At 41.9% G+C, this 27,087-nt stretch overlaps 1 protein-coding gene across 18 annotated transcripts in view; it reads right to left on the bottom strand.

Annotated features, from left to right (window-relative positions):
• Positions 1 to 27,087, bottom strand: part of RBMS3 (RNA binding motif single stranded interacting protein 3) — a gene marked incomplete at its 3' end in the record, with an annotated part of 702,635 nt that overhangs the window by 518,169 nt on the left and 157,379 nt on the right. The window contains exons 1-2 of one of the 18 annotated variants that reach the window (XM_080580027.1): positions 10,152 to 10,252; positions 9,875 to 9,970 (exon numbers count right to left, since the gene is read on the bottom strand). The exons of 14 other annotated variants lie outside the window; for them this stretch is intronic. In XM_080580027.1, the coding sequence (XP_080436153.1) occupies positions 9,875 to 9,903 (29 nt within the window). In that variant the 5' untranslated portion in view covers positions 9,904 to 9,970; positions 10,152 to 10,252. Of the gene's footprint in view, positions 1 to 9,874; positions 10,616 to 10,670; positions 11,045 to 12,844; positions 13,251 to 27,087 lie in introns of those variants that run through there. 3 more of the 18 variants (XM_080580016.1, XM_080580014.1, XM_080580020.1) reach the window with 3 other exon arrangements.

Below are 27,087 nucleotides of genomic sequence, written 5' to 3'. Positions count from 1 at the left end.
CATTACAGACAGAAAAATAGTCTTAAATGATAATTAGTCCAATTTAAACCTCACAGAACCATGAGAGGACTCTTTGGATAATAAAAACATTGCCTTAATTTATGTTAGTGTGCTATAAAATGTAGAGACATGCTTAAGAACATATATATATATGTGTTTGACTTGTTTTCACCGTGACTGATAAGATACAACGATTTGGATAAGCAGAGCTGTTATCTCCCCACAGAAAAATCAGACACTTTGTCAGTACTAGGAAGAGGAGACAGGACATTCTCCTCATCATCAGCAGCAGTCAGCATGGATTCACCACGGGGAAGTCATGCCTGACTGACCTGATAAGCTTGTAGAATGAAATCACCAGCCTGATGGATGAGGGGGGAGCAGTGGACGTTGTCTTCCTGGACTTCAGTAAGGCCTTTGATACTGTCCGCCGTAAGATCCTCACAGAGAAGCTGTTGAAGTATGGGCTGTATGAGCAGACGGTAGGGTGGATCAAAAACTGGCTGAGCACCTGAGTGCAGAGGGCAGTGGTCAGTGGTGCAAAGTCTAGTTGGAGGCCAGTCACGAGCAGAGTACCCCAGGGGTCAATAGTGGGTCCAGTCCTGTTTAACATCTTCATTAATGATCTGGATGAGGGGGCAGAGCGCACCCTCAGAAAATTTGTGGATGACATAAAACTTGGGGCAGCGGCTGGCTCACCAGAGGCCATGTTCTACAAAAGCGGCCTGGCCAACTGGCCTTAGGTGTCCCTGTTTGAGCAGGGGGGGGTTGGACCAGATGGCCTCCAGAGGCTCCTTCCTACCTCAACCATTCTGTGATCCATTGGTAGTCAGAATCATCAATGTTTAAACAAAATAAAGAAGAAAAACAGAACCTATTTTTCTATTCAAAAGCTGACATTTTTATGTGGCCTTAAATGGGAATTGTTTCCCTTCTTATATGCCAGCAAAAGCCAGGTGCTGTTGAGAACTATCTGATTTTGGGACAGAAATAAAGAAAGAAAAATCAGCATCATCAACACTGTGCTCTTTAGAAAGGATCAGATTACCGTCAGGGTTATTAGAGTAAGGGACGCATAGAAAAGAGGAATGAGAAATTGCAAACCTACTGTTTTTAATGAGTTCCACTGCTAGAAAGTGGGTGGCTATTTCCTGCAAAATCTGAATTCTGTCACTGATAAATAGCAGCGCTTCGTGATCATCCTTTCTGAGCTCAGTGGCATAGGGGTCCCCGGGACGGGGGGACTGAGCCCTGGGCTAGGAAAAGAGATAGCCTCTACAGTGACAAAATATTATGAATTATTTAAGGCTTATTAAACAAGAACAAAGGACCCTTATGGGCTATGCTGCAACCACATCTGAAATAGTGGTTGGCTATCTGGGCACTTCATCTCATGATAACCATAAGCAAACTAGAGAAGTTACAGAGGAGGCAATGCAAGTGATCAGAGATGTGAAACAGTTTCCATGTTGAGGAAAAGACAACACCCGGAGAAGAGGGTGCTAAAGGTCTATAAAAGAAAACATGAGTGATGTGGAGAGACAACAAAGAATGCAAGGATAAGAGGCTGTCCACAGAAGTTAATCAGCAGACTCAAATCCAGCAGAAGAAACAGCTTTTTCAGGAAGCACACAGTTCAAGTGTACAGTTCACAGCCACTAGATGTTTCGGTAGCCAGAAGTACAAACATTTTCAAAATGGATCTTGGGGAACAGGTCCAGTGGTCACCATGAAGGCTAACAGCCTGGATGCAACCTCTGTCTCAGAGCCATGAAGTCATTTTATGGACAGGAACTGGGAAAGTAAGCAGCATAAGAGGATGGCTCGCAACTAGTGCCTTTCATGTTCAAGACATATTCAAGTTTATACATGCACTAGCACTGTATTTTGATGAGAAGTTCTACCTGGCTCTTTCCCAACAAAATTCCATCAAAAAAGGTATGTTTCCATAAACACTTTGATTTTGACAAAACTGGCTCTTTCCACGTGAAGAAAATAAATAAATAAAATCCAACCAGTTCTTACGCTCCATGTAACTGAAAACCCAGCAGCAATTTCCTTTGCAACTGCTTCAGACCTGGAAACTTTCCAGTCCAGCCAACGAACATACGGCAGGGTTCAGAAGACAAGCCGGCCACTGAGGCTTGGCGTGCATGGGAGATGCCAGTTGTGGCTGCTGCTTACCAACACGGGAGAACCTGCACTGCACTTCAGTTGGTGAGTTTAAACAATAAGGAATTTACAGCCTTCCAGCACTTTTTCCCGAAAGAGCTTGAGTTCAATTTTTACAAAAATGGCAGTCAGCCTCTTTACTTTTCCCCTCCAACACAATGACAAAACAAAGACACACCAAAAAAAAAAAAAAAAGGCAAACAAAAAAACCATACCATATATGGATTATATTTAACCATTTTACATAAAGTTGTTTAAGTTCTGTTTCCAGTGCTGTTGTCGGCCATGATGGGGATGAGCAGTTTTCACTGGGAACTCAGAGAGCTTGCCAACTGAAGACAAAGAGTTCAAGAAATACTACCTATATTTACAAAATATGGTCCTTACACGGCTGGTGCTTACAGATGGTGATATTTGAGCAAACAGTTCTAACAGTTCTGTGTATGTTTAAGTCACTCTGTATAAACTTAAGTATGTGCTTGCTTGGTTCACGAGGGAATAATCAAAATAGTAGTAGTAGTAACAGTAAAAGAAGGTAAACAAAATAATAAAAGTAATAAAAAGTAAAGTTTTGTTTTATAAAGTTTTTTACAAAGGAAAAAGAGCAAGAAATCTTTAAAATTACAGGTACTGTAGGAAGAAAAAAAGCACTCCTCTCTCCACTCAAAACAATTCTAAAATCAGAAGTGATGGAGAGAAGGATGTAAAACAAGAAAAGTAATCAAGCAATCACTTCTCTGTAGCACAGTTATTTTTTGAAGTTACTGTGTATATTTTTGTTAATGTCAGAGGATTCTTAATATCAAAATATAAGATTTTAAAAGCATTTAAATTTTATTTTTATAAAACCTTATTTTCAAAAGTGATTCATCACCTCACTGAACTGAAATACAGATCCATGTTAAAAATCAAAGACAACACATCACAACCCAAATATAATCTAAACTTGCAATCTGTCAGGTACTACCTTATAAATATCAGCATTTTTTTCCAGAAAAAATATTAGCCATTTCTCCCCCAGTGTACACCATGGTAGAATGTGTCGATGTTAGAGAATATGCTCAACTCCGTACTAAGTCCACTTTTTTTTTTTAATTTGCACACAAGACCATGCCTATAATTCTCCTGTTTTTAGGACATTCAAAAACAAGACTAGAAAGTAATATTGAAGGCAAAGTACCTTGTCTTCCTCTCAAAAATATCCCTGCTGTTATATAAGAAAAAAAATGCAACAAAAATTAGGGAGACTGTAGGAAAAAATATCCCATATTTTTTCTGAGAAAAATGCTAATTTCCATTCCCAGTTGTGTTGAGGCAGTGCCAATGATTGGCTCCATATGTTTCAGCAATTGGAGCCATATTAACATTCTTACAGTTCTTTTTCTTCCACATGCTTTGTCTTGGTTATATTATGCAAACCTGGGAAATCTAACATTTTTTAACACACCCCCACATAAAGACTAGGTTTCCTGGCTACAGTGTTTTCTCTATCCTACTTGCAACAACTGCCATGTCTTCAGACAATGCAAGGAGTAAGAAGGAAACCATATTTGGCTTCCATAGCATGTTGATTTTTGAGGAAATTTGGGTTGACTTCATAGCAATATGCAGAGATCACATTTAAAGGAAGAGCATCCTTGCTTCTTGTTACAGCAAAATGTTAATCGATTCTACTTGCATTCTTCCTTGGAAAAAGGCAAGTAGAAGTATTCTGATCTAGTGACAAACTAGCAGTAAAATGCTAGTTGAGCTGAGACAAAGCAGACAAACTTAATGGCTGTAATTTTCATCAGCACCAGAATATGAGTGGTAGGATGGAAAAAATCACTTTCCAATGCATAACACTGGCAAACGTTTTTCCAAGACAACCTGTTTTTCTAATGCCATTGACCACAAAACAATTCAAAGGCATGGTTTTCCTCAGAGAAAGGTAGATCTGCTTAAGATGAGTAAAACTACTACAACATGATTTTTACACAGATAGTTTAAAAAAAAAAAAGTTTATTTATCATCATAAAAAAGCATAGGACTATCCCAGCTGTGGGAGAATTCAACACTTCTCATTCAAGCAGTATTACTAAAAGTCAATGAGTCAAATCATGAAACTTTTACCTCATTAAAACTCCCACTGACATTAGTGTTGGGAACAGGGCTCTAAGCAATAGCGGATCGTTGAGGAGAGCAAATATTGGTTCCTGGGATTTTACCGCGTAGCTGTGTATAGGGTGGCAGACCATATCCCCACTCCCAACTAGAAGATGAAACAACATCATAAAACATGCTGGCATGAAACAAGCAGTTATGGTCTATGTTTTTGTTGTTGTTTTGTTTTGTTCTTAATTTTTAGAATCTGACAAAACCTAAATCTGATTCTGACTCCCATTAAAACTTAGAACAAAAATTCTCGTGTGACTTCCAGCCAACAGTTTCACAAGCTAGAGCTTTGAAGTGCCACCTAACCTGCAATAAAGTGGGCATCTATGCAATGGAAACACAGGGGAATTCAGAACATTCCTTTCAAGGACAGTGGAATTTTTAGAACTCTGCTCCATTTATAAATATCAAGCATTTTCAAAGCAGTAAAGAGGAGAAAAGAAAAAAAAATCCCCTCAAAATGAAAGCTAAAACCTTCTCTTAGCCAAACCACAGATTAAGGATAAGCTTTCTGACACGCATTTTATGGTATTTAAAGAACTTAACTAATGAATCTCTCAGGCCACTGGTGACTGAGATCTTGCTGCAGCAAAGCCTTTAAAGCATCTACTTACACTTAAGTCAACTGAAGTGAATGAGTTTTGAGCATGCATCAAAGATTACTCAGGTTATAAAGTCACGAGGATACGCCAAAGGAACAAAGTAAAGCAAATGACAATTAATCAGATGACAGTTATGAAACACATACTTTCAAGTCTAAAGCCATTTCTTTATAAAAAAAAATGCAGAGAATAGTTAGAACAGGGGAAAAACACATCCTAAAATTATGAAGGAAAATAACTCACAACTTCCAGGCAGCTGAATCACTTAGGAACAAATCATAACAATCACTGTTACATTCGACAGATCTTCCTCCCCCCACCTCCAAAATGTGATGATGGGAACTCGGCAGACATAACAGATTTGAATTTTAGTGCCACATTTGTCAAATGCCATTGTGAAATCTTATGAAAGTATTCAAGTTCTGCTGGATGTAAATAGTGCCATGCAGACTGATCTCAACAAAAGGTACCTGGGTTAAAATGAGTGTCCAGATTGTACAGATGCATTAAATAGTGCTGGAAAACCAAATGACCACAGTCTAGGCAAAAAAAATACAGGGTACTGTATTGAATCAGGTACAAAATCTCCGCTACCTCTAATTTCTAAAACCCCATGCTCTATCATTTGCAATAGAAATTTCATTTGAGAGTTGTGTGCAAATCCTTTTTCATGTAGTGCTCCTATCTATTTGAAATAAATTTCAAAAGATTAGGTACTGAATATGCATTAAGGAAATCCATAATGTGAATACAAAAGGAAATATTTACCTTTAACACAGACACTTCGTAGTTCTAGCAGATTTGATGGACGTGAGCTGTTTTTGCCCACCCATCTTCATTTTACAGAGGTGAAACAGGGACAGAACAAGTTTGAGCAACCCATTATGCTGTTGTATGACTTTGAGGGAGATCAGGACCTAACCCTCAACCCCCAAAGCCCTACATCTAAGCTCAGTCAGCAATGTTTCCCTTGTGCATTACTCTTCAGGATATGTAGTTGGCATGAAGACAAACACATGAAGCAGGCAACTTTTGGCCACTAACTCCAGGGGGTTGGAGTTGGATTAGCTTTAAGGTCCCAAGCCATCCTATGATTCTATACATAGGGTACAGTGGTGTTACAATTTCTCTTTGGTCTTTGGAGATCTTTGTTGAATCTCCTCATCTCTCACTTACAGTACCCAAACAAGTTATTGGAGGTCCTGCTCTACTTCAATATCTTCCCAGCAGATCCCTCAGTCACTCTGGGGATGTTGGAGGAGAATGGTGTCACGTGCTGCTATTTTAACCAGACAGTTCTATGTTGCAGAGGAAGGGAATCAATTTTCTTCCTCCTATTTATTTGCCTGCATGGGGGCTGCTGAGTGTCCTTGAATGGTCCCAAGACATTAAGGCAAGCCCTGAAGTAGAGAAGCAGAAAGTAGCAACAACTCCTGTAGTAGCAGAAGCATCAGCAGCAGGAGAGCAGAAATGGAAGTTGGATTAGCAGTGTTCAGCAGAAAGCTTCAGAAGCAGTCACCAACTGGCTTTTCTCTTAGGGACGACATCCCGGCGGGGTGTACCCATTTTTTCTCCTGTGCCTAGTAGCACTTATAGGCTACAGAACAAGGATAAGTGGCCATTACGCACAGGGATTTGTGCACCAACCTTAAAGAGGTGACAAGTAGGTTTTTCCACATGATCACACCCACAGACATTACTTGGCAAAACAGATAATGAAGTAAAGTAACTGAGGTGACAGTAAATAACTGCTAAGGTGAACTCAGAGTCCTTTAATTTTGCAAACAGTACTGCGTGCCATTAATTATGGGCAAGACAAAACAAGAACATACCTCAGAGCAGGATACTTTGAGAAGCAGAACATGATAGCATGAGAACAATTCTCTCCAGCAAAAGAAGAATGCACTGGAGACAAGTACAAAATGCTCAGACGGGCACCCTAGTATTACCTGAAACACTCCACTCATCAATAAATGTATCTGCCTAACATGTACACTTGATCAGAAGCAAACATCCCAAGAAGGAGGAATTTACCATTTTCAGCACAGATGTAAAAAAATAAATTGTTTACTGTTGTATGAAACAAATGAACAATAAAACACTTCATTTGGTTCCTGTGCTCTGTTTGCAAGATGGCAACTGTCTTTAATATTAAGGACAATGAGCCTTTTTATTTACTTTTGCAGGGTTTTTTATTTATTTTCTTATCACCATTGTTGATCAGAGTATCAGTTTTGTTTATATCTTTAAATTAGCAAATAATCACCCTTTCCCAACAATCTGCAAGAAAGGGACTCCTTCCCAGAACGTAGCAAGATGTAGCAAGACAGCTGTGTTTACAGCAATGTCATCAGGACTTTTCTGGCAGTAACTAATAGATCTGTTCAAGACTCAGCGGTCTGGTGGTCTGGACGCTCTGCAGTGCGAACTATGCCATGAATAGCCAAGCCTAGAGATGTTATTTGTCTGCCTTAGCTCTGTAGAGACCTGCCAGAAAAGAGCCATGCTGCATTTCCAGGGCACAGCTCACTGGGAAGAGTGTTCTCAGAAGAAAAATTAAGCTATCACAGGAGGGGACCAGTCACTGCAGGGAGACAGCCCTTCTGCAGGAGAAGCAGGTTTGGGACTGGATCCAGCTTTTTGCTATCAAAGAAACCTGTCTTCTCTAATAGGCAACAAGGAGAGTGAAGAGATTCCCCCTGCCACAACTCCCTTCTGCACGGTTCATCCTGAGTGGAGACAGTTGAACCAGTTACCATAAAGAAGCCAATCCAAAAAGTAAATGCTATATTTCCGTCTGTTTGCGTGAATATTTATGATCTCTGACCAATGATTGCCTTTTGACACCAATGTAAGAGGAGTATGCAATGTTGTTGTCAGGCTGATACAACACAGCAATTTCCAAATTGGGGATGCTGAGCAAATGATCAATTTCATACACTCCCACAGGAAGCTAAATTATTCATTCAGAACACCTTATTTTTATACGTATTTGCATTCAAAATCTCTTTTCACCTGTTTCCATGAATGCCAAAATAAAGGCTTCCACTCAGTTTTCTATTTATACATTAAATTTTTCCACACAGCACAACGTATCTCTCTGCTGTTTCCACAAAAACCTTGTCAACAACCCACAATTAATGATACCACGTCTCATTTCACCGAGGTGAAATAATAGCATGTCTCACCAACATTTTAAATAAATGCCCACTACTCAGCACAAGGGTGAAGGATGCACAAGGGTAGCACCTGCTAAAACACTAGATTTATTATACTGGCCCTATTGAAATACTTTCCAGTTTTGACAAGATTCAGCAGAAGGCATCCCAAGAAAAAGAGAGGAGGGTGGCTGTGAGGAAGGCTCCTTATGTTCCGTAGAGGAGCTTGTGCATGCTCCCTTTTGTCAGGGTCACTTCAAAGTCTTTGCTTCCTACCTTGTAGGAAAGAATGCATGCGAGAGAGAAGATGAAGGACCACTTCATTACCTCTTCTCCTTATTTCGTTAGTAGCTGCTATCAAGGGCACTCAGGACGAGAAGGGGAACTACGATAACCTGTTACACGCCCTTTTGTCCCACACCAGACTCAGGGACTGCCAAGGCTGCACGCCCTGGCTGTGCAAGGGTTACAACACATAGGCAAGGACGTGCAAACTTCAAGGGCTACATTGTTTTACATATGACACGTCAAGAAAGTGAGACAAAAGTGAGATCTAGATCCCTCCACTTGTCAACTGTTTCAATATACCACAACAAAAGGCTCTCGAGACAATAACATTTTCAAAATAGCTACCTAAATCATTGACTTTGCTGAAGGAACTCTGAGACTTCTGCTCATGCTGGGGGAGGAGGTAGAGGTAGCTGAGAAGAATTTGAGCCCTAAATGCAAAGAGGAGAACAAGCACTTTTAAAACTTGTTTCAGAATGAGAACTCTTGACCCCAGCAGCCCTCCAACTCCCAATAACCCCAAAGGAGAGGGTTATTTTTCAGTTAAAGACTCTCAGCACCATAACCCTCACCTTCCAGGTCTATCACATTTCACGTGTGACGTGCAGACAGTTCCAGAATGGGATAACAACATTTCTTAACAAGGTTTTGTCTCATCTAATTAGACTGAGTGGTTCATGGAATTCTCTTTTGAAGTTCAGGTAGGGAGCTTGGAACAAGAGAGTTCTGGTTTCTACTGATGTTTCTTGTGAAGAAAGGGTAATGCCAGCAATACGCTTACAAGAAATCTACTTTTTTTTTTTTTTTTTTTTTAGAAAAAAAGTGCATTTTAAACATCTATAGCTCCTAGTTCTACTGCTTACTGCTACGCTCAGTATGTTGGGTGGGATTCAAGGACAGGTCATTTCCTGAAGTAGTACCACAAAAATGAAAAACAGTTTTTAAGGACCCCAAAAGGTGCCAACATGGCCCTACTTTGCAGCTCACCTGTCATCTTCAGAATAATTTAAGAAAGTGGACAAGAGAAGCTGTGGATGCCACCTTCCTGGAGGCATTCAGGGCCAGGCTGGATGGCGCTTTGGGCAACCAGGTCTGGTGGAAGGTGTCCCTGCCCATAGCAGGGGGTTAGAAAGAGGTGTTCTTTAAGGTCCCTTCCAACCCAAACCATTCTGTGATTCTACAACCAATTGTTTCTTTCACATGTAGGGAAACAGACACTGAACTATACAATGACTTTGCCCAAGGTCATGCAACAGCTCCAGCAGCCAAGTAAAGGACAGGACTCAGGTGCTTTATTCCTAATAAACAGCCTTGCCCTCTTAATCATTTTTTATACTGCCATTTCCTATGTAACTGCGGCATAGCAAACTCGTTAATTTACTAGCAACTGTTAGTAAACATTTTCCTGTAACATTTCCCCAGTTACCAGCTAATGTTTCATTTGAAAACTGAAGCTTTTATTGACAAAGCCATTTAAAATGTAAAATTAATCACGCAAACCTGCAAACAGGAGGGGAAGAGCAATCCATGGAAGAATTACCCAGGGGTGTTTCCAAGCGTGCGAGAGAACAGCTAAGGAGACATTCTCCAGCCAGGCTAGTGGGGAAGGAGAGATTTCACCTTTAACTGGAAGCAGCTGTAGAAACCTGCCCAGCCCTGCTGGAATGCGCGTGCCGGGGCCGCGTCTCACCGGGGCTCTGGCACCGGGACCGTGGCAGCTTTCCTGTGGGCAGGCGGCTAACTCACATTTCTGTTATTTTATCCTTAAAGAAGTTACCATGGAGACTGGCATGAAGATGGCAATAGGCCAGCCAGATAGAGACAGAAAGCACGAGAGGCCGATAGACCGGCGCTCCTAATAATCCGGCCGAGCCCTCTAACTTCTCAGGACGCGCTCCCTGCTTTCTGCCTCGGTGAAGTTAAGCTCCGTCTTTCACGTAGCCACAGCCTATCAAAGAGCATTTGATGGAGTAGGTAAATACCAGCCATTAAAAGTAATCTATCACAGCTCATGAACACCTAGTTAACAGGCATCGTATTGCTTAATACATATTTGCACGCGCAGAAGTGGTTAAAAGTAGCGTTAAAACGGCACAGTAAAGGTAGGTGATTATTTCCTAGGACAAAGAGTAGAGTGCAAAAACCCTGTTGAGCCTTGGTTTTTCTTGAAACAAAATAACGTTGATCAAATACCATTCTCCAACTTGCTACGTGCAAGAGCGATAGAACTTTTTAAGAGAATTAGGAAAAATCTCTGATGCATTACGGAAGGAAGTCTCACGTTTCTGATTATTACCATGCTCTTTGGAAGCCGTGGCGAGAGCGGCAAGTCCCCACAAAAGCTGTGTTTTCTGAGGGAAGGACCTGAAGAAAGCCTCCTCCGAGGGCTGAGGAGTAGTTTAAGCACACCACAACCCACACAGCGGGAAAGGAGGAGGAAGGGAGGAGATGCCATTCCCACCCGGAGGTGCTGGGGGCATCTGGAACACATTGAACCTGAGAGCTGGGCTGCCCGCCCTGTCCCCTCGTATCTGGGCACCGCTCTTCAGAAAACATTTCTGTACAATTCAAAGCTTAAGACTTTGCCCAGGACAACAATAAAACCTGTGAGAAAACAGAAGAAAAAAGGGCACAGGATGAGAGGAACTTCCCCCATGTGTGTTTTTTTTTTCCCCAGTGCTTTTCTTCCCCCCCCCCCCCCCCCCCTTTTTTTAAAGGAAGGCAGAGCTGATGAACCACAGACTCCCTGCTGCTGAGTTTCGCCAACAAACGCAATAGGATTCCAATGCACATTTCTGCTTTTCAGACCCATTGTGAACTTTATGGACCATGTTCTTCCTCCATCCACGGGGCAAATGTTCCAGGAGTGATTCACAAGCCTTGCCACTCAGTACCAAAATGTGCTCCCCTGAGCTGGTTAATTTAAGGCTGGAATTAGTCTCTTTGTGCTGACAACCTTTTTATGAAGGCAGCATAACCCCACAGAACACTTACTGCAAGCATTTCAATTCCTGATGTTTTATAGCGTTACTTTTTACAACATATGTGTATATTTGAGAGGTTTCTTTAATACATTCCTTTGCCACAGCACAAAGCATAAAACACAACCCACAGAGCTTCCAACTTATTGACATTGCTCCTTGCATTTGCGTACATAATGGCAATGCTATTTAAGTTGTTTTGAAGTACAATTTACAGCATTAAATAAAACACTGATTTTTAATACATTTTTTACAGTTACTTTTGGGCCACAGTGCAACTGCTGGAGTCTGTCTAGACAAAAAGGTAGTTTAAGCCAGTAATCTTTCTATAAACCACTGTAATAATGCCATCTATTTCTGCATATGTGTCTCTGGAAAAACTAATAGAGTTTCTGACATTTCTGGAGATACTAAAAAAGCCATAAGTGACATGCAAGCATTCTCCATTGAGAGTTCTGAGGTCAGATGAGGAAACCAAAGTATTTTAACAGACTGAATAGCTTAAGCTCGCATTTTATGACACTGAGTAACCATACATACCCTACAGTTTTACATCCCTACCTTCATTTCTCCTAAATCTCTCCTTAGAAACATAATAAATGCTATGTGTCTGCAGTGGCAGAGCTGCTTCTGGGAGCCCCAGCCGAAAAGCCATCAGTCGTGGTCCCCAGGGATGGGGCCCTTCGTTTCCTTCCTACTGGGCAGCTTCACAGATGGCTGCACCCGCAGAGCAGTCCTGGGGTGGGGGCTGCTGGATGGAGCACACAGGAGCTACTCCTACTCGTGTCCCAGAATAAAATATGCTCAGACTACACCATAAGTTAAAAGAAAGGCCTCTTTCCTGCTCTCTTCCAGTGCTTAAAACCTGTAGAGAAGTGTGCGCAGCCATGCAGTTCGTTCATCATGTCATCCTTTAACGCCTATACAGCAGCGTTGTCCCCATTAAAGCTATACTTACTTGCAATGCCCTGCTGTAAAAATGTCAAAGCTGACTCCTTCCTGCTTTTCCAGTAGACTTTCTGACAAACAACTTCTTGTCAAAAAAAAAAAAAAAAAGGGAGAAAAGGGAGAGGGGATTCCTGAAACCACGGGTCCTGGAGATCTCAGAATTACTAGCAAGCACGATAATTGATCACAAATGACACAGCAACAACTGTCCACAGCCATGGGCTGGGGTCTCCCCTACCATGACTCAGCTTAGGGTCCTATAACCCATTTAAGCACCTGCCAAGCAAGGCCTTAGTTTGCTACTTTCAGTGTTACAAATTCTGAAAGCTAAGGCTTTTAATACTTGCTTTTATTTGTGTACACAGGTGCATCTTTTAACACCCCCCTATCTTACTCTCCAGCAGATCTTATTTGGGATCAGTTAGGAACTCTCTAGTATACCTTGCACCTTAAGTCTCTAATTGCTAAGAAGACATTTGGATGAGGAGGAAGTTGGTATCAAAACAGAGGGAGAATTATTACATCCAAAAATTCCTTATACCTTTTTTATTTCTCTCCCCAACATACTTCAGGAACTGTTCCTACCCTCTGACATTCAGGCATCAATGCATGTGCCACTGTAGACAGAATACAATAGCAATCAAAAAATGTGTCACCACAGAAGAAATGCCTCTCCATGAAAAAACAGACAGATACGGTTTTGTTCACAACACAAATTTACATATTAAAGGCTGTATGTATCAATATTTGATTTAAACGTCTGTGCCTGCACATTTATTGAATAAAGCCAGATGGGTGCAGGCAGTTGCACATGTGTATTCATTAATAGAAAGGAAGAGAGACATTCACAGACAGCCACAGCAACAAATAGAGGAATGAAAAGTATTTGGTTGGACTGTAAGTATTTTACCTACTTTCATCAACAACAACAACAAAAATGCATCTTTCCTCAGGCCCATGGTTCATCCTTACCTTTCAGAGCTGAAGCACTTAAGTTAGGAGAGCAGCTGATGCAATCAGTGGAGAGAGAGACACTTGCAGAGGTGATACAGCCCACTTGAGACATGATTAGGGAAACCTCTCCTCTTTGGCCACACAGGGAAGCTACCATTCCTCAACTAGCTGGGATAAATTTCAGTCTCAATATTTAACTGCCAAGAACAAATTTGTGTTTATAGGGAACTAAAGTGATAAAATGCTTTCTATGGAGTGGGCTTACGCTGTCACTGATGCAATTAAGTTTTCAATGATGTTCTTAGCATTAAGGACTGAAGCAAAAAGTTTCTACCTGTGCTTTAAGTTAAAAACTTAAGTGCACTTTCTGATTGAAGATGTACTACTTATATGAGCATCACATGCAATGGAAAAAGATGTTTAACCCAGACCCTCCTACGTGTTATCTCTACTGACAGAATAAAGGTAAATTGAATTCTAGAGGAATTCATCTGCTTATAGGATGAGGCCAACTATTTGGGACAACCTACCTTTAGATACCAGAAAAATTACTTTCAGGCATACAAAACACCCATCAGTCTCACAGCTATCATCAACAACGCAGACAATTGCCCACATCCAGATTTTCAGTAGCACCCACAGACATATCAGCAAGTTCAGAATCTTCAGGAAACTCCCTTTGCTATCAGGCAACAAAACTATCCATGAAGCTCCTTTAGATTGCAGAGCGTTGCATTTACCAGACTTTTCAAAGATGTTTTCTTGCTTAAACAGGAGCTCAGTGTTCTAGGAAAATTAATGGTTTCATAGGTGCTGATCATCTGTAAAGCTTACAGTGCTCTCTTAAGACTGTGGGCTGACATAGCCAACTGGAGATCATGCTGCATTAAATGCAAAACTGAATAAAGAAATTATTAGGAGAGAGGACTGACACGCATAGTGCACATTAGCTCTAACAGACCTTTCTCAAGGGGAGGACAAGGCAAATGGGGGGAAGTGGCTACTCGTTTCTGCCAGCAGAATGCAAATCAAAAACTAGTCTGGCTTAAAACTGAAGGCATCATGATGAAAGGTCCTTACAAACTTCCAAGTTTAATAGGATCTCAGTGCAAGAGTTACAGGTAACACTACCAGTGAGAGAGATGCCACCTGCCATTGCACTGAAAAAGAAGTCTTTTGGATAAATGATTGAGATCATGGAGGCCAAACCATGCACAGTTCACTCCAAGTGGGAAAAAAAAGAGAACAAAAACCACTGGGTATTTCAGCCTAGGTCACTAACATCAATAGCTCTCCTTTCTAGAAAAGGAATCATACACAAATAATGTAACTGGATATATTGCTGTGTGCAACAGAACTTAAAATTAAAACACTGACATAATCAGGAGTTTGGATGATAACAGCCTCCTGCCAGTTTACAATATTATGCTTAAATCTGCCAGAAGAACGTGGAACAACATAAATATTGCATCAGTGCTTTGGAGCTTACAGCATGTTACAAGTTTGCTTCACAAGGAATATACTTCATGTACTCTCCAGTGGGAGCTAATAGTAATTCAGCAGCCCACTGAAGTGCTTTATGCTGAATAAAGGCAAATACCTTAATGCCAGAAGGAAGAAGTTACTTGTTACATACAGGTTACCGAATAAAAACATCCAGCTCCCTATTTCTGATTTGCTAGGAAGGATGCGATGAAAATGGTGTCTCAGCTCCAGTGCTGGGCAGCAGGGACCAAGCAGACAGTGCTGCCATGGGAATGGCTGTGCCTTGCATCCAAGAACACCATCTCCGCAGAAAAGCCTCAGCTACTTATCTTGGTTGCTAATCACCACTTCTGGGAACACAACAATGCAGCAGGAAAGACTTGGGTTATGCTCCAAAATCCTCACTACAAATTGACTGGAAAAAAAAAATAAAAAAAGCCTTTTAAGATTTTAAAACTCCCTCTAATTAATCTTTTTTGTGTGTCTCCGAAAGAGAAGACAGAAACCCTGCCGCTGCCACAGCACAGCCTGAGAACGCACGTCTGATTTTGAAGGAAGGGCTGTTTCCCTCTGCAGTGCCAGCCGCGTACTACCTGCATGAGCTTCCCAAGATCAGCCAACCACCACAGGGCACTGCCATGGGCTGGGAATGCCCCTCGTGCCTCCAGAAACGCTGCTGGTACCCCACTGCTCGGAGCTTGCTCCGCTCACCGAGGGTGCACACACACTTCTCACTCCTTCCTCGCGGGCACACGGCGAGAAGCTGCTGAAAGCCTCATGCAGCTCGTGATTGCGCTGAAGTTTGAAACAGCCCGGCCTGACATCTCCTCTCACACACACCTTGTCTCCCAAGGAGGAAATTAAGAGCCAGACAAGAGGTGCCTGGGGCAGGACTTCTCAAACAAGCTCGCAGGAGCTGCATGCAGGGGTCTCCAGTAAGTTGTCAAAGCTCCAGCTACAGTGCAAGCATTATGCTAGCGGTTGCTTGAAATGATAGGTTTTCACACGGCGACCACACATGAAGTCTCTCACCATCATACACGGCCACCAATGCAGTGCTTGAGGATGACTTGTTTACCAGCACAACTTTATTAGTCTTTTACTGCCAGGAAACTGAGGTAAGGAGTATGGTGGGGGGAGCAAAATGTTTGTATAAGGGAAAAACATCTCTGAGCCTGCCAGGAGCACAAGCACTTCATGCCAGTGGTCTCGGCCCTCCTCTAGTTTTTGTTCATTTCTTCATGGCTCTATTGGAATTCAACAAGAGAACACTTGCTTAGTAGGGGAAACCTGATGGGAACTCCAGGAAATACAGCTTCACTGTGACCAGCTCCTACAAGTCTTTTCCTAAGGGATGAGACGTGGCGTTGACTTAGCTTGACGTAACCTTGATTTTGCACAACGTTAAATCCTGAAGAGCTCCAAACAGGTACCTTCTACTCTGCCATAGGAGTCATGGCAGCTTCACTGGTGATTTTCTGCCATATTTGCACTTCGCTAGTAACCACTACAACCTGAGAAAGAGCAGTTTCAGTCTGTTTTCCCATGCCTACAAGCTGCTTTGAAAACTGCCAGATCTCACTTTCCAACCAGTTTTGCAGCTGGAGCAGTCCCTGGGCACCAGCCCTGCTGAGCCCTGGGGACGTGTCTCAGGCTGCAGCACTTAGAGGCTGTCCCAGCTAGGAGGCACCTGGCAAGCCTGCAAATCAGAAAACCACAGGAAAGCAGGTACGGTACCATATTTTTTCTTACTGTCACAAAAATCTCACCTACTGCCAAGCCTGAGATCAGAGAAGAGTTGTGGCTCCCGATTTGGCTCAGAAGAGGAACTCTCATGCATTTTAATAACTCAACTCTCTACAGTGTGTCATGGTGGATGAAATCACATATATTTCCTTTCCAGAGTGCTTTCAGTTGCTTATAAATTGGTTAGACCAAAGTCAAGGCCTGGGTTCCCACACAGAAGAGGAAGATCGGAACCAGACTGCAGCATAAGGGCGTCTTTGTCCCTCCACCTTCCCTCCTGCATAGTCCTGTTGAGGCAAGAAGGGCCTGGAGGCTGCAAATGAGCATTGCTCGGGCAAGGCAGGGCCTCTCTCGTGAAGACCTGGGAGGAAACCACTTGTCTCCCAGTACTTTCTGCGAAGATGGAGTTCCCCTGAACATACTCCAGCAGTTCTTTATAGATCTGACACCAGCGGACTGGCTGCTGTGACTGAAGGATCATGACAATCAGTTGGCTTGGCCAATTTTTACTTTCCTCAGCAAAGCTTCTCCAGCTTTTCCTGGTGTAAGTACAGAGAATTCTGTCTCTGCTCCTTCAGTGGTTTGTAGCCTTGTGCTACATGGTCTATAAGTAAATAGCTAATTAAATAGTTAAAGTCCAAACTTAAAATAGGAAATTCCAGAGGAGTCGTTATTACCTTTGATAGTCTAAAAATTCATCAGGCTTTCCTGTTAAAAGTAAATCACTCCAGAGCGATCAAAGTGATTTGGTTTTAAGCCAAGCACACAGATAAGCATGGTGCAATATCCTGTGAACACCTGAGATTTCACCTGTGAACACACTGATTTCAGCTCTTTTCCCCCCCGTTGCCTACATTAGACATGGTCAAACATCTCTTGCTTGAGGACCATGTTGTGCACACAGAAGTGGTCTTGCAAATAATTTTGCAGATAAAGAGCACAGAACCAACCCTCCCGCAAAACGCTTATTCCCCCCAAATATCTGCATGTTTAAGTAGGACAACAAACCAGCCACCCTCAAATTAAGAGGAAAGTCACTTAAGGTAATGCCAATTGAGGGAACTGCCCAGATGAAATACTTCGGTGGTTTTCTACAGGCCAGCAAACTGCATACACATGTTTCGTGCTTCACCGTGCTATGGTACTGCCAAGCTGCTGTGGGCTTCTGCTTCAGGTTTTTAAAAGCTCACAAAACCCAAACTGATCATATCCCCTTAAAAATATATATATATATATGTATATATATATATATATAAATCTTTAGCTAAAATTCTCCCCCCCTTGGCAGGAGGGAGAAGGGCATGAAAGGCAGACTCTGGCAAAGCCCCTCATATTAAAGGATTGATCCCACTGCTCTCTTGCAAGCAAAACTCCCACACTGAGATCAGCAGGTGCAGAGTCCAGGGTCAAGTTTTGTTCCATTTTTTGTTATAGAAATTGCTTGGAGCGAGGCTCCCTTATCTGCGCTTTTGACAAATGTGATTTGCCATTAAACTGTATCAAGGCCTGTGTGCTGCTCTCTGCTTCAACAACTTTTTAAGTCATCATCCCCTGGAAATAAGAAATGTGCACAGTGTGTGTTGTAATCAACATCACAGGAGAATTCTGCTCCGTTTTACACAGAACTTAGCCAATATAGTTTTAAAAAGAGACATCTGGTGTAGACAGGTAGACGGATAGATAGCTCTAGATAGATTTATAACCTCTGCTTATGGACACTGGGAACCTTAGATCCAGCTCCCTCCTTCAGCTCAGGAAGAAACAGCTGGGCAAATGGCTGGCAGAAGGGCATTTTATAGTTTGAACAATAGATACAATCCTCAGATATAATCCCTACCTGAAAAAATCTTATACTGTGCGCTGACTGACATGGCTCCTGAGGTCATTTTAAAAGCTACTTGTGTCCTATGGGTTTATTTTGCTGTAGGGTTGTTCTTTAATCTCTCCGTACCTATACATCAGGACTGTGTACCATCTGTCAGCTGATGGGCTGAGGCAGGGTGATGGAGAGCAGAAAGCAGTGAGAATTCACTGCCTCTCGTCAGTCACTGGGAGGGGATGTGTGATTTTTCCCTGGTGGAGCATATAATGAAAGGTTGCCCACTGCCACATACTCAGGGCAGACAGCATAGTGATGAGCTTCTCTGAATTTCAAACAATTTCAGCACACATTCAGGACTTTGGACCTGAATGCAGTGCAAGTGCATATCTGGACTGCTAGAAGTGTTGTAGTCATCAATGATGATCCTCCCCCTCTACTCTGCCCTGGTCAGGCCTCACCTGGAGTACTGTGTCCAGTTCTGGGCTCCCCGGTACAAAAAAGACAGGGATCTCCTGGAAAGGGTCCAGCGGAGGGCCACAAAGATGGTACGGGGCCTGGAGCATCTTCCCTATGAAGAAAGGCTGAGAGACCTGGGTCTGTTCAGCCTGGAGAAAAGAAGACTGACAGAGGCTCTCATCAATGTGTATAAATACCTGAGGTGTGGGAGACAGAGGGATTTGGCCAACCTCTTTTCAGTGGTTTGTGGGGATAGGACAATGGGTAATGGCCACAAGATAGAGCACAGGAAGTTCCGCACCAACGTGCAAAAGAACTTCTTCACAGTGAGGGTGACGGAGCACTGGAACAGGCTGCCCAGGGAGGTTGTGGAGTCTCCTTCTCTGGAGATATTCAAGGCCCATCTGGATGCCTACCTGGGCAGCTTGTTCTAAGGAACCTGCTTTGGCAGGGGGGTTGGACCCGATGATCTTTCGAGGTCCCTTCCAACCCCTTCAATTCTGTGATTCTGTGATGATACTGACTCAGAGATGAGGGAAGAAGCTGTAACTTAAGAAAAAGAATTTTGGAGAAACGGCCTACTCTTGTGAAACTACATGATATCATGTTTTCCTTTTTACTGCCATTATTCAGTGTTAACAAATAAGAGAGACATTTAAAAATAGTTCATTGCCAGTTCAACACACAGAAGAGTCTTCCGTTCCAAACCCCCGAGGTTTCAGACCGCAGATGTTCTCCCCTGGTACAATGAATTCTAAAGAGCCTGATGGTGCCAGGACCCTTAGAGCTTGCTTGGCTTATCATTACTTCTATAGATTACATTTATGAAAACAAAGCAGGGCAGTCTAAATGAACAGCTTTTCTAGGAGCAAAGACAAGTAGTGATACTGCTAGCCAAGAAGTGAAGCATTTTCAGCATTTTTTTTCCCCACATAATATGGCTTCACCTCTCATACCTAAGCAACCTGAAGTTTCCTATGCAGGGGCAGGCTGCATTCCCAGAGTCTGCCAGCCAACACGTAGGATTTTGTGGTTATAAAGAAAGCTTGCATAAAGCATACTTGGAAATGCAGTACCCTAGCAAGAGCTCTGGGAAACATTTGAGCCCAATGCCTCAGAGCAACAGGGACAGAAAGAAGGGAACAGATGTAGAATTAAGTTGAACGCAGAGTTCTCAGTTCCGCAGTTACCAAAGTGAACGGGAAGAATGTAAAAAGGTAAGGGATTTATTTCAACCACGATCTCATTCCCTCTATGTTCCTGCTAATGCGCACAAGAATCTGGCGGGTTTGCTTTTCAGTGGCTGCTGTTTCCATGGGCACAGAGGTAGTTCTGGTCTTCACAAAGGCAACTCCTCTGGCTGTCCACAAAAGGCAATGGGTATTTCTATCAATCAGTATTATTATACTAATACAGTAGTATTCACTGCCGTCTCCATATATAGCAACAGACCTCCCCCCCCAAATGGTTTGAAAAGGCAGTATGCTAGTTCTGTCAGTAGTGGTAAACTCATATGGACTCATACTCAAAAAAAAAAAAATCTGCTTTATTTTTGCTTGGTTGTAAGCGCCTGCTTTCTAAACGCACCCACATAAACCACAAGATGTGCCACAGAGCTTTTGTAAATGTCACGTTGCAGGGCAAGGAGAGTGGACTGGCGATGGGGCTGTTGTACCATCTCCAGAAATCAAGATCCATGCCCTTGTGTTTCTTCTCACTATCTACGATGCTACAAGGATATCTAGTGCTTTTGTACAAGAAACATCTGTATCCCATTTGTTTGCGAAGAGCATACAAGCAGCTTCATGTCATCATATGGGTGCACAGGCAATTAATGCTGCAATTTCCATTAGCTCCTGCAACACAAGCAAGATCGTGCTATTTCTTCACTAACGCTTACAGGTTGAACCAGACTTAACCTATCAGATCTTAGGTACATTTGTAGTTTGTTTTGACTCATGCATTACCACGGATGAAAACATCCCAGTTTCCCAGCTAATTCAATTTACAGTTTCTTGCCATTCACAAAATGGAGACTAAGTCACTTCAATATCCATACTCTGGCAGGACTTCTTTCGTAACTAAAGATCTCCAAACATTTAAATGTCCAAGAGAAGAAACACCTTCTTTCAAATGATAACTTCTACCTACATTTACCATTTGATCTCTCTTTAAAAAAAAAAAATCTCAAACACCATTTTTTTGTTTTTAAGTAAAAGCTGTGATTTAAGCCATAATGGGTAGAAAACCGAATGACTCAAAGTCACAAATGAATATATGTATCTTAAAATTGAACATGTTTGTGTGATTTTAGGGGGAAGGGGAGATTTCCGACCGCTGTGACTGGCTTTCCTTGGATAGGCAGCCTGTGTTTTTGCTGCCTGTGCTGAGCTGCACGTGGCTGCAGCTTTGCTGCTAACAGTACCTGAGCTAACAAGGCAAAGGAAACGGGAACTCCTGCTGTCACTGCAGGGCAGGCATGTGCAAGACTTCTAGAAACCAGTCCCAGAGCACTGAAAACCTGTTAGAGTTTTCTGTCAACATCAGCTGTAAGGGAGGTGATCATTGAATGGCTTGGATTGGAAGGGACTTTAAAGATCATCTACCAATCCCCCTGCCATGGGGTCATGATGCCATGGCCTGCAACGTACATAAAGACAGCAAACTCTCCTGTTTGGTATCCTGTACAACCTCGAGTGCTCAAATTAACCTTTAACTACACGAGCAACAATTAATCCAAAACAGGCTTATTTTAAGAGACATTCTTCAAATGTCTCATTTACTTCATTGATAAGCAATGGGGAATTTAGGCTCTAAGGAGGGAAAACAACATTCCCACTACCCTTTCTAAATGCATGTGAACAGCACACTTGCATATTTACTCTAGTGGCTGTACAATAGATGGTGGGATCTACCTCTGATGCCACCTTAATGGAGCCAGCATAACTAACAGCCTTTGTGTAGCAATGGTGAAGAGCACAACAGTGTTTAAATACTTCAGCCAGCAAGGGCTGCTTCAGCAGCGTGCCAGCATCCACCCTCCAAGTCCTTTGTAACACTCTTTCCCTCTTTTCAAAATACTCGTTTTCTCTCCAAAATACAAGGCTCATAGCTGATGTAAAATGATATAGCCACGTGTAATATTTACTAAATCATCTGTCTGGGAAAGAAGAGACATAAGCATATCTCATCCTTCTCCATACTCCAAGGAAAATCGAGCAACTCCCTCTGATGCCCACCAGCCCCACGTTCCACATAGTGAGGTTTTTGGGTTTGGTACCAGTCTGCTGGGATTGGAAATTCTGCAGCTCTCACGGCAACTTTCCAAAGCAAAACACTTGCTCTAATTAAATATGAAAAATTGATTAGCACAGCACTTGATTAATCTCTGTATGTTTGATTCTGTAGTTCATGCTTTCAATATGTTGCAGCATTGTGGGTTACTAACATACAGTTATACTGCACAGACTAAAGAACAGAGTACAAACAATATTTTGGGATAACCACATACTTGTGAATGCTTGGAGACTTCTATCTGACAAAGTGAATATGACAGGAAAGTTACAAAGAAATCATGCCCTTGTTGAAAGCTAAATTCATATCCAAAAACATCTCTCTGAAACTATGCACAGTGGGGTATACCTGTCATCCCTAATTTGGCAGTCATGGGCTTTGCTGATTGTGGTTAGAATTCAAATGTCCACTTTGTTAAGGGAAAAAAGAAGGCCAACTTTTTTCAACTTGGCAACTCAAGGTAGGTGCATAAATCTGGTACTTATCACAATAAAGGCACCCTTAAATATGCTGCTCCTTTCGTCTTGAATGGATTTCAAAGTGATTTCAATAGACCTCCTTACTGTGATGGCAACACCCAACAGGTCACATATATGACACCTGGTGAAACCCATGACAGTTTTTGTGCAGTTCCAGTGAGTACTCAAGAGCAGGGCTAGGAACTGTAGGTATCCTCACACCAGGTCTTTTAATCCAGCTCTGACACTGCTTGCACCAATTATGATGAAGTTGAGATGATCTGAGATACGCTATTACATGATCAGAATGCCTGTTTGTCTCTAAATCACCTACGACCTTTCAAATGCCATATAAATAAATTACAACTAGTATTTTAGCTTCTTTTAGAAGTGGCCATTATAAGAATGTCACTGACATTTTAGTCAGGATATCCTATTTAGGATGAAATATGATGGAAGTCTAACGAGGCTTTAACCAAAGAAAGGCAAACACTAAGAACCCTGAATCCAAATATATCCAGAATAATTAAAGAAAACACCTATAAAAACTATACAGACAGCAAGATGATGGTACCTAATGTTGAGCACACTCTCCTTATCTGGATCTGTAACAGCAAAGCCATAAGGAGGACTGTAGCAGTAGAGGTTATGCTCTGGCTGCAATACAGTTACAGCATGACCGAGTACCACCGGAGCAAGGGCACGCTGACTGCAACCGCCAAGTCCTTGGCTGCAGGAGCAGGATTATAAGTGGCAGGGTAAGATCATGCACCCTACGGTACATTCGCCCTCAGGCACCAGGCAATTCGAACCAGGGGAATAATGAGCAGGACGTTCTGAACAACAGAACCTCCGCCCCAGTGTGGCAGAGCTCCTTATGGAAGAAAATGCTCTCCTGTTTTCTCCCTTACATTTGCCCAGCACAAGACAAGCTGCAGCAACCTCCGTATCTTTATATTGTTGTACTCCTTCATTTTTTATAGCTCACTACAGGAAGAATTGCATAGTTTACCTACAACGAGCCACTTCTTTTGTTTCTGCTTGTGAAAGATGAATCGAGAGCTCCTTCATACCATTACATATCCATCAGAAAAATAACAGTGTAGTTAGTGAAGGATTAACACATCCAAAATATCTATATGTTCTAAAGTTAATTAATTTCTAAGTACTAGTCACTCATAAGACCATTGGTTAGAACAACTTAAGAGCCATGCTCGAGCAATATAAATTCAATTAAAACCCTCTTCTGCTGTATTTTTAAGTGGTGCCCTCATAAACCTGTACAAAATTATAAAAACTAGGAATTAGGAACAAAACTCTGACTCAACATTCTTTCTCTTAATTTGAATTTAACTGGATTACACATGAATTACTAATTGCTATTTCTAGTGACCCACAGTGATAATATGAGCTCTGTATTACAACGACCTGACATTTAATTAGTTTGTATGAGTAGATTATGCAAAGTTTTATCATAAAGTGATTTAAACACATATTGCCCTTGGTAATGCAACACAGCAATAGTGAAGTCTATGTATTGGTACCAACATAACATTTCAAAGAGAAACCATTACAGAAGACTCAATTGATTACACGTAAAATAAAAACAAGCTCTGCACAGTATTAGGTACTAAATTCTATTCATCCAAGCTTCAAACTTTGTAATCATCAACTCGAACTATGCAAAACAAGCATTAGTCACACTTCAATATCTCAGTTTGTATATTACTTGCAACTCAAAAATTTCCAGAGAGCAGCACTAGCATTTACACACAAGTTTACAAAACTAGCCAGTCTAGAAATGGTTTTGTGTGGAAAGCATTTGCCTGACTGGTCATATTATGGAGTACCAGTAGCAATTTTGTCCACCTTCAAAACCCCAAAATGGGTAAGGGAACAAACTGGCATCAACATTGCACTGCAGGAGGAAAAAACGGAATAACGCTATGATAAACTATCTTCCCAACAAATTGAGAGAGTCTCTGAAGAGACAAATCAAACTCAAACAACACAAAGCAACTAGAAAGAGGCACAGATGCCACTGAAGACCATACACCACTTAATTCACTGCTATCCATCACTGTAGGATCTCATACAAATCAATAACAAAAATTATAGCCCTTTCTGACCTCATTTACCCTTCCAGGGTAGCTTTTGATGGGAGATGAAATTTGGCTTTGAGATTTTAAGTTCTTACAGATTTATTAGGAAAGATGGCAATATCAACTTGGGAATATCAGCCTGGAGACATCCCACTCTTATGTTGAAAGAATTCTCCTCCTACCAAAGAGACATTTATGTAGACTTCCTACAGAGTTCCTATGGATTTTGTCTTTACCTAATAACCTCTAAAAACTTGTTTTCTTGCTCAACCATTTGGTCAAAACCATATAGGGCTGCTTGCTGAAATTTTGGGCATCACTACAGAGAAATGAGTCCAGGCTCCAGAGGAAATGCTTGCTTGTCTAGAACAGTATGGAGTAAGAAAGGGAGGCCAACTGACAGTTTTGCAGCCAAGTCTTAGGGACACAGTATGATGTTGCCAAACAACCGAGACAGCTGTTGAGTAATAACCCAAGGCCTGCCGATGAAAAACAGACTCTGATCTTTGATACAGAAAAGTGAGAAATCAGATGGTGAGGCCATGCTGAGGATCAGTATCTTCAGTCTTATTGTTTCTGTGCCAGGAAGGATCATTTGATCTGCAGGACCTATCTAAGCACATCCAGTAACCCTCTCACAGAGGCCTATCTGGTATAGCCCTTTTTGAAACATTTGCCTCAGCACATCTCTGAGGGAATACCTCCACTTCTGAGGAAATACCTCCACTTTCAATTTCTTTTTTCCAGGTGTTTGTGTGTGTACATATATATATATATACATATATATACATAATCTTCTTAGCCTTGCATTTCTGCCAGTATTTGTAGGTGAAATATGCTTTCAGAAATCATCATTCCCAATCATCTTATTGACCTTAGATCTGTCAGGATCCACCAAGATTCTTAGAAGGCACTCTCACCCGCTTGGATTTGAAAATGATCTGAATACAGACTGACAGTGGCTACTAACTGTTCCAAACCCCAGAAACCTGGAGTATTGCCTCCTACAGCCAGGAAGGTTTTTTGTTTGTTTGTTTGTTTTCTCCAGAACAGAGTGTCCCATCCCCTGCACTTGTCACCTGTACGTTTCATGCTGTTGGCTCCCCGCTCCCCATGCCACAGGCAGCTGTTGCCACCTGGGCTGCCTCGGTGTGGAGCAGCCTGGTCCTTTTGTCACTTGTCACTACTTCCTACAGCCTGGGCTGCACACAACAGAGCTGCAGCACACTGCAGCAGTGCCCCAGAGGCCACCAGACCTCCAGATGGGCTTGTTAGGTCTGCCTTGGCAGCATCCACACCAGGCTTGAGTCACCATCTTTAAATATTTCCTCATTATTCAGTACTGCAGCGCCCTAGTCCTTCAATGCCTCCGGTAAAGGAGAGCTGGCCTTACAGGAATAAATCTTATGGAGAAGAGGAAGCAAGTAACCAGAAATGCTGTGTGTTACAGATGTCTGTGGCCATATGGTTTGCCATGCCCATCCACCCAGTGTCAGAGGATTTTAACTTTTACCAGGGAAAACACAAAACAAAGAAGCCTGCAAGAACTCACTCACTCACTTGCCATTAATCTTACTAAAGTTGTACTTCATTTGCTTGCCCTTGTGCTTACAAAGAGCTCTGTACTTCATTGAACTAAGGCTGATAATTTTCAAAACCATTTAATGGCCACACCATATACAAGTCATCCATTTCTCATTAGCTATTAAGTCTTTAAAACATAGCAGTGGCTTTAAAAACTCCACGCAAAGCATATATCTGCAAATTGTTTGTAATATTTGAAATCTACCCTCCAGCCTGAACTTGAAAATTGCAGACAGATGAAGTCTACCTCTATTACTCATTGTCTTCAATGAGACTATTCATGCAAAGGATCCAAGGCAGTTTTAGGGCTTTCAGTAATGTGTGTACATATATCTTTTTACTTTTAAAAATGAAGAGGGAAATCAGAACAAGTGTGAAGATCATAAAACGGGTAAAGATTTTTTTAAACCACCACCAAAGTGCAATCATGCTGGAAGAAGCTGACAAATTTCACCAGCTCTTTTTCATTAAAGTACATTACTTTAAACAAAACCCCCCAAGGCAAGCTCTGTGAGAAGTTCGCCATGATGGGAATATACTCATGTGAAAGAAATATAGCACAATCTAGCACATTCATAGAAATGTCACTTTTAAATATAAAGCCCATTATTCATTATTAAAAGAAATGGATACATATGTGAGAAAAACACCCATCTCGTGGCTACATGCCTGGCAGCAGCTTATATTCTTTACAGAGTATTTTACATCCACAATAAATGTAAAATAGACACATATATATCTAGCTTTTAGGATGTTTCTTCAGGTTTATAGTCATCGGGAAATAGCTGTGTCTGATTCAAGAAGAAAAGAAAGCCACATTTATCGTGTACGTAAAAGTGCCAGGAAATTCAAAGGAATGGGAACACCGGACAAGTTGAGACAA

The sequence above is a fragment of the Anser brachyrhynchus genome, assembly GCF_964034855.1.
Source record: "Anser brachyrhynchus genome assembly, chromosome: 2".
Lineage (NCBI taxonomy): Eukaryota > Metazoa > Chordata > Aves > Anseriformes > Anatidae > Anser > Anser brachyrhynchus.
This window is presented reverse-complemented; position numbering and strand designations above follow the sequence as displayed.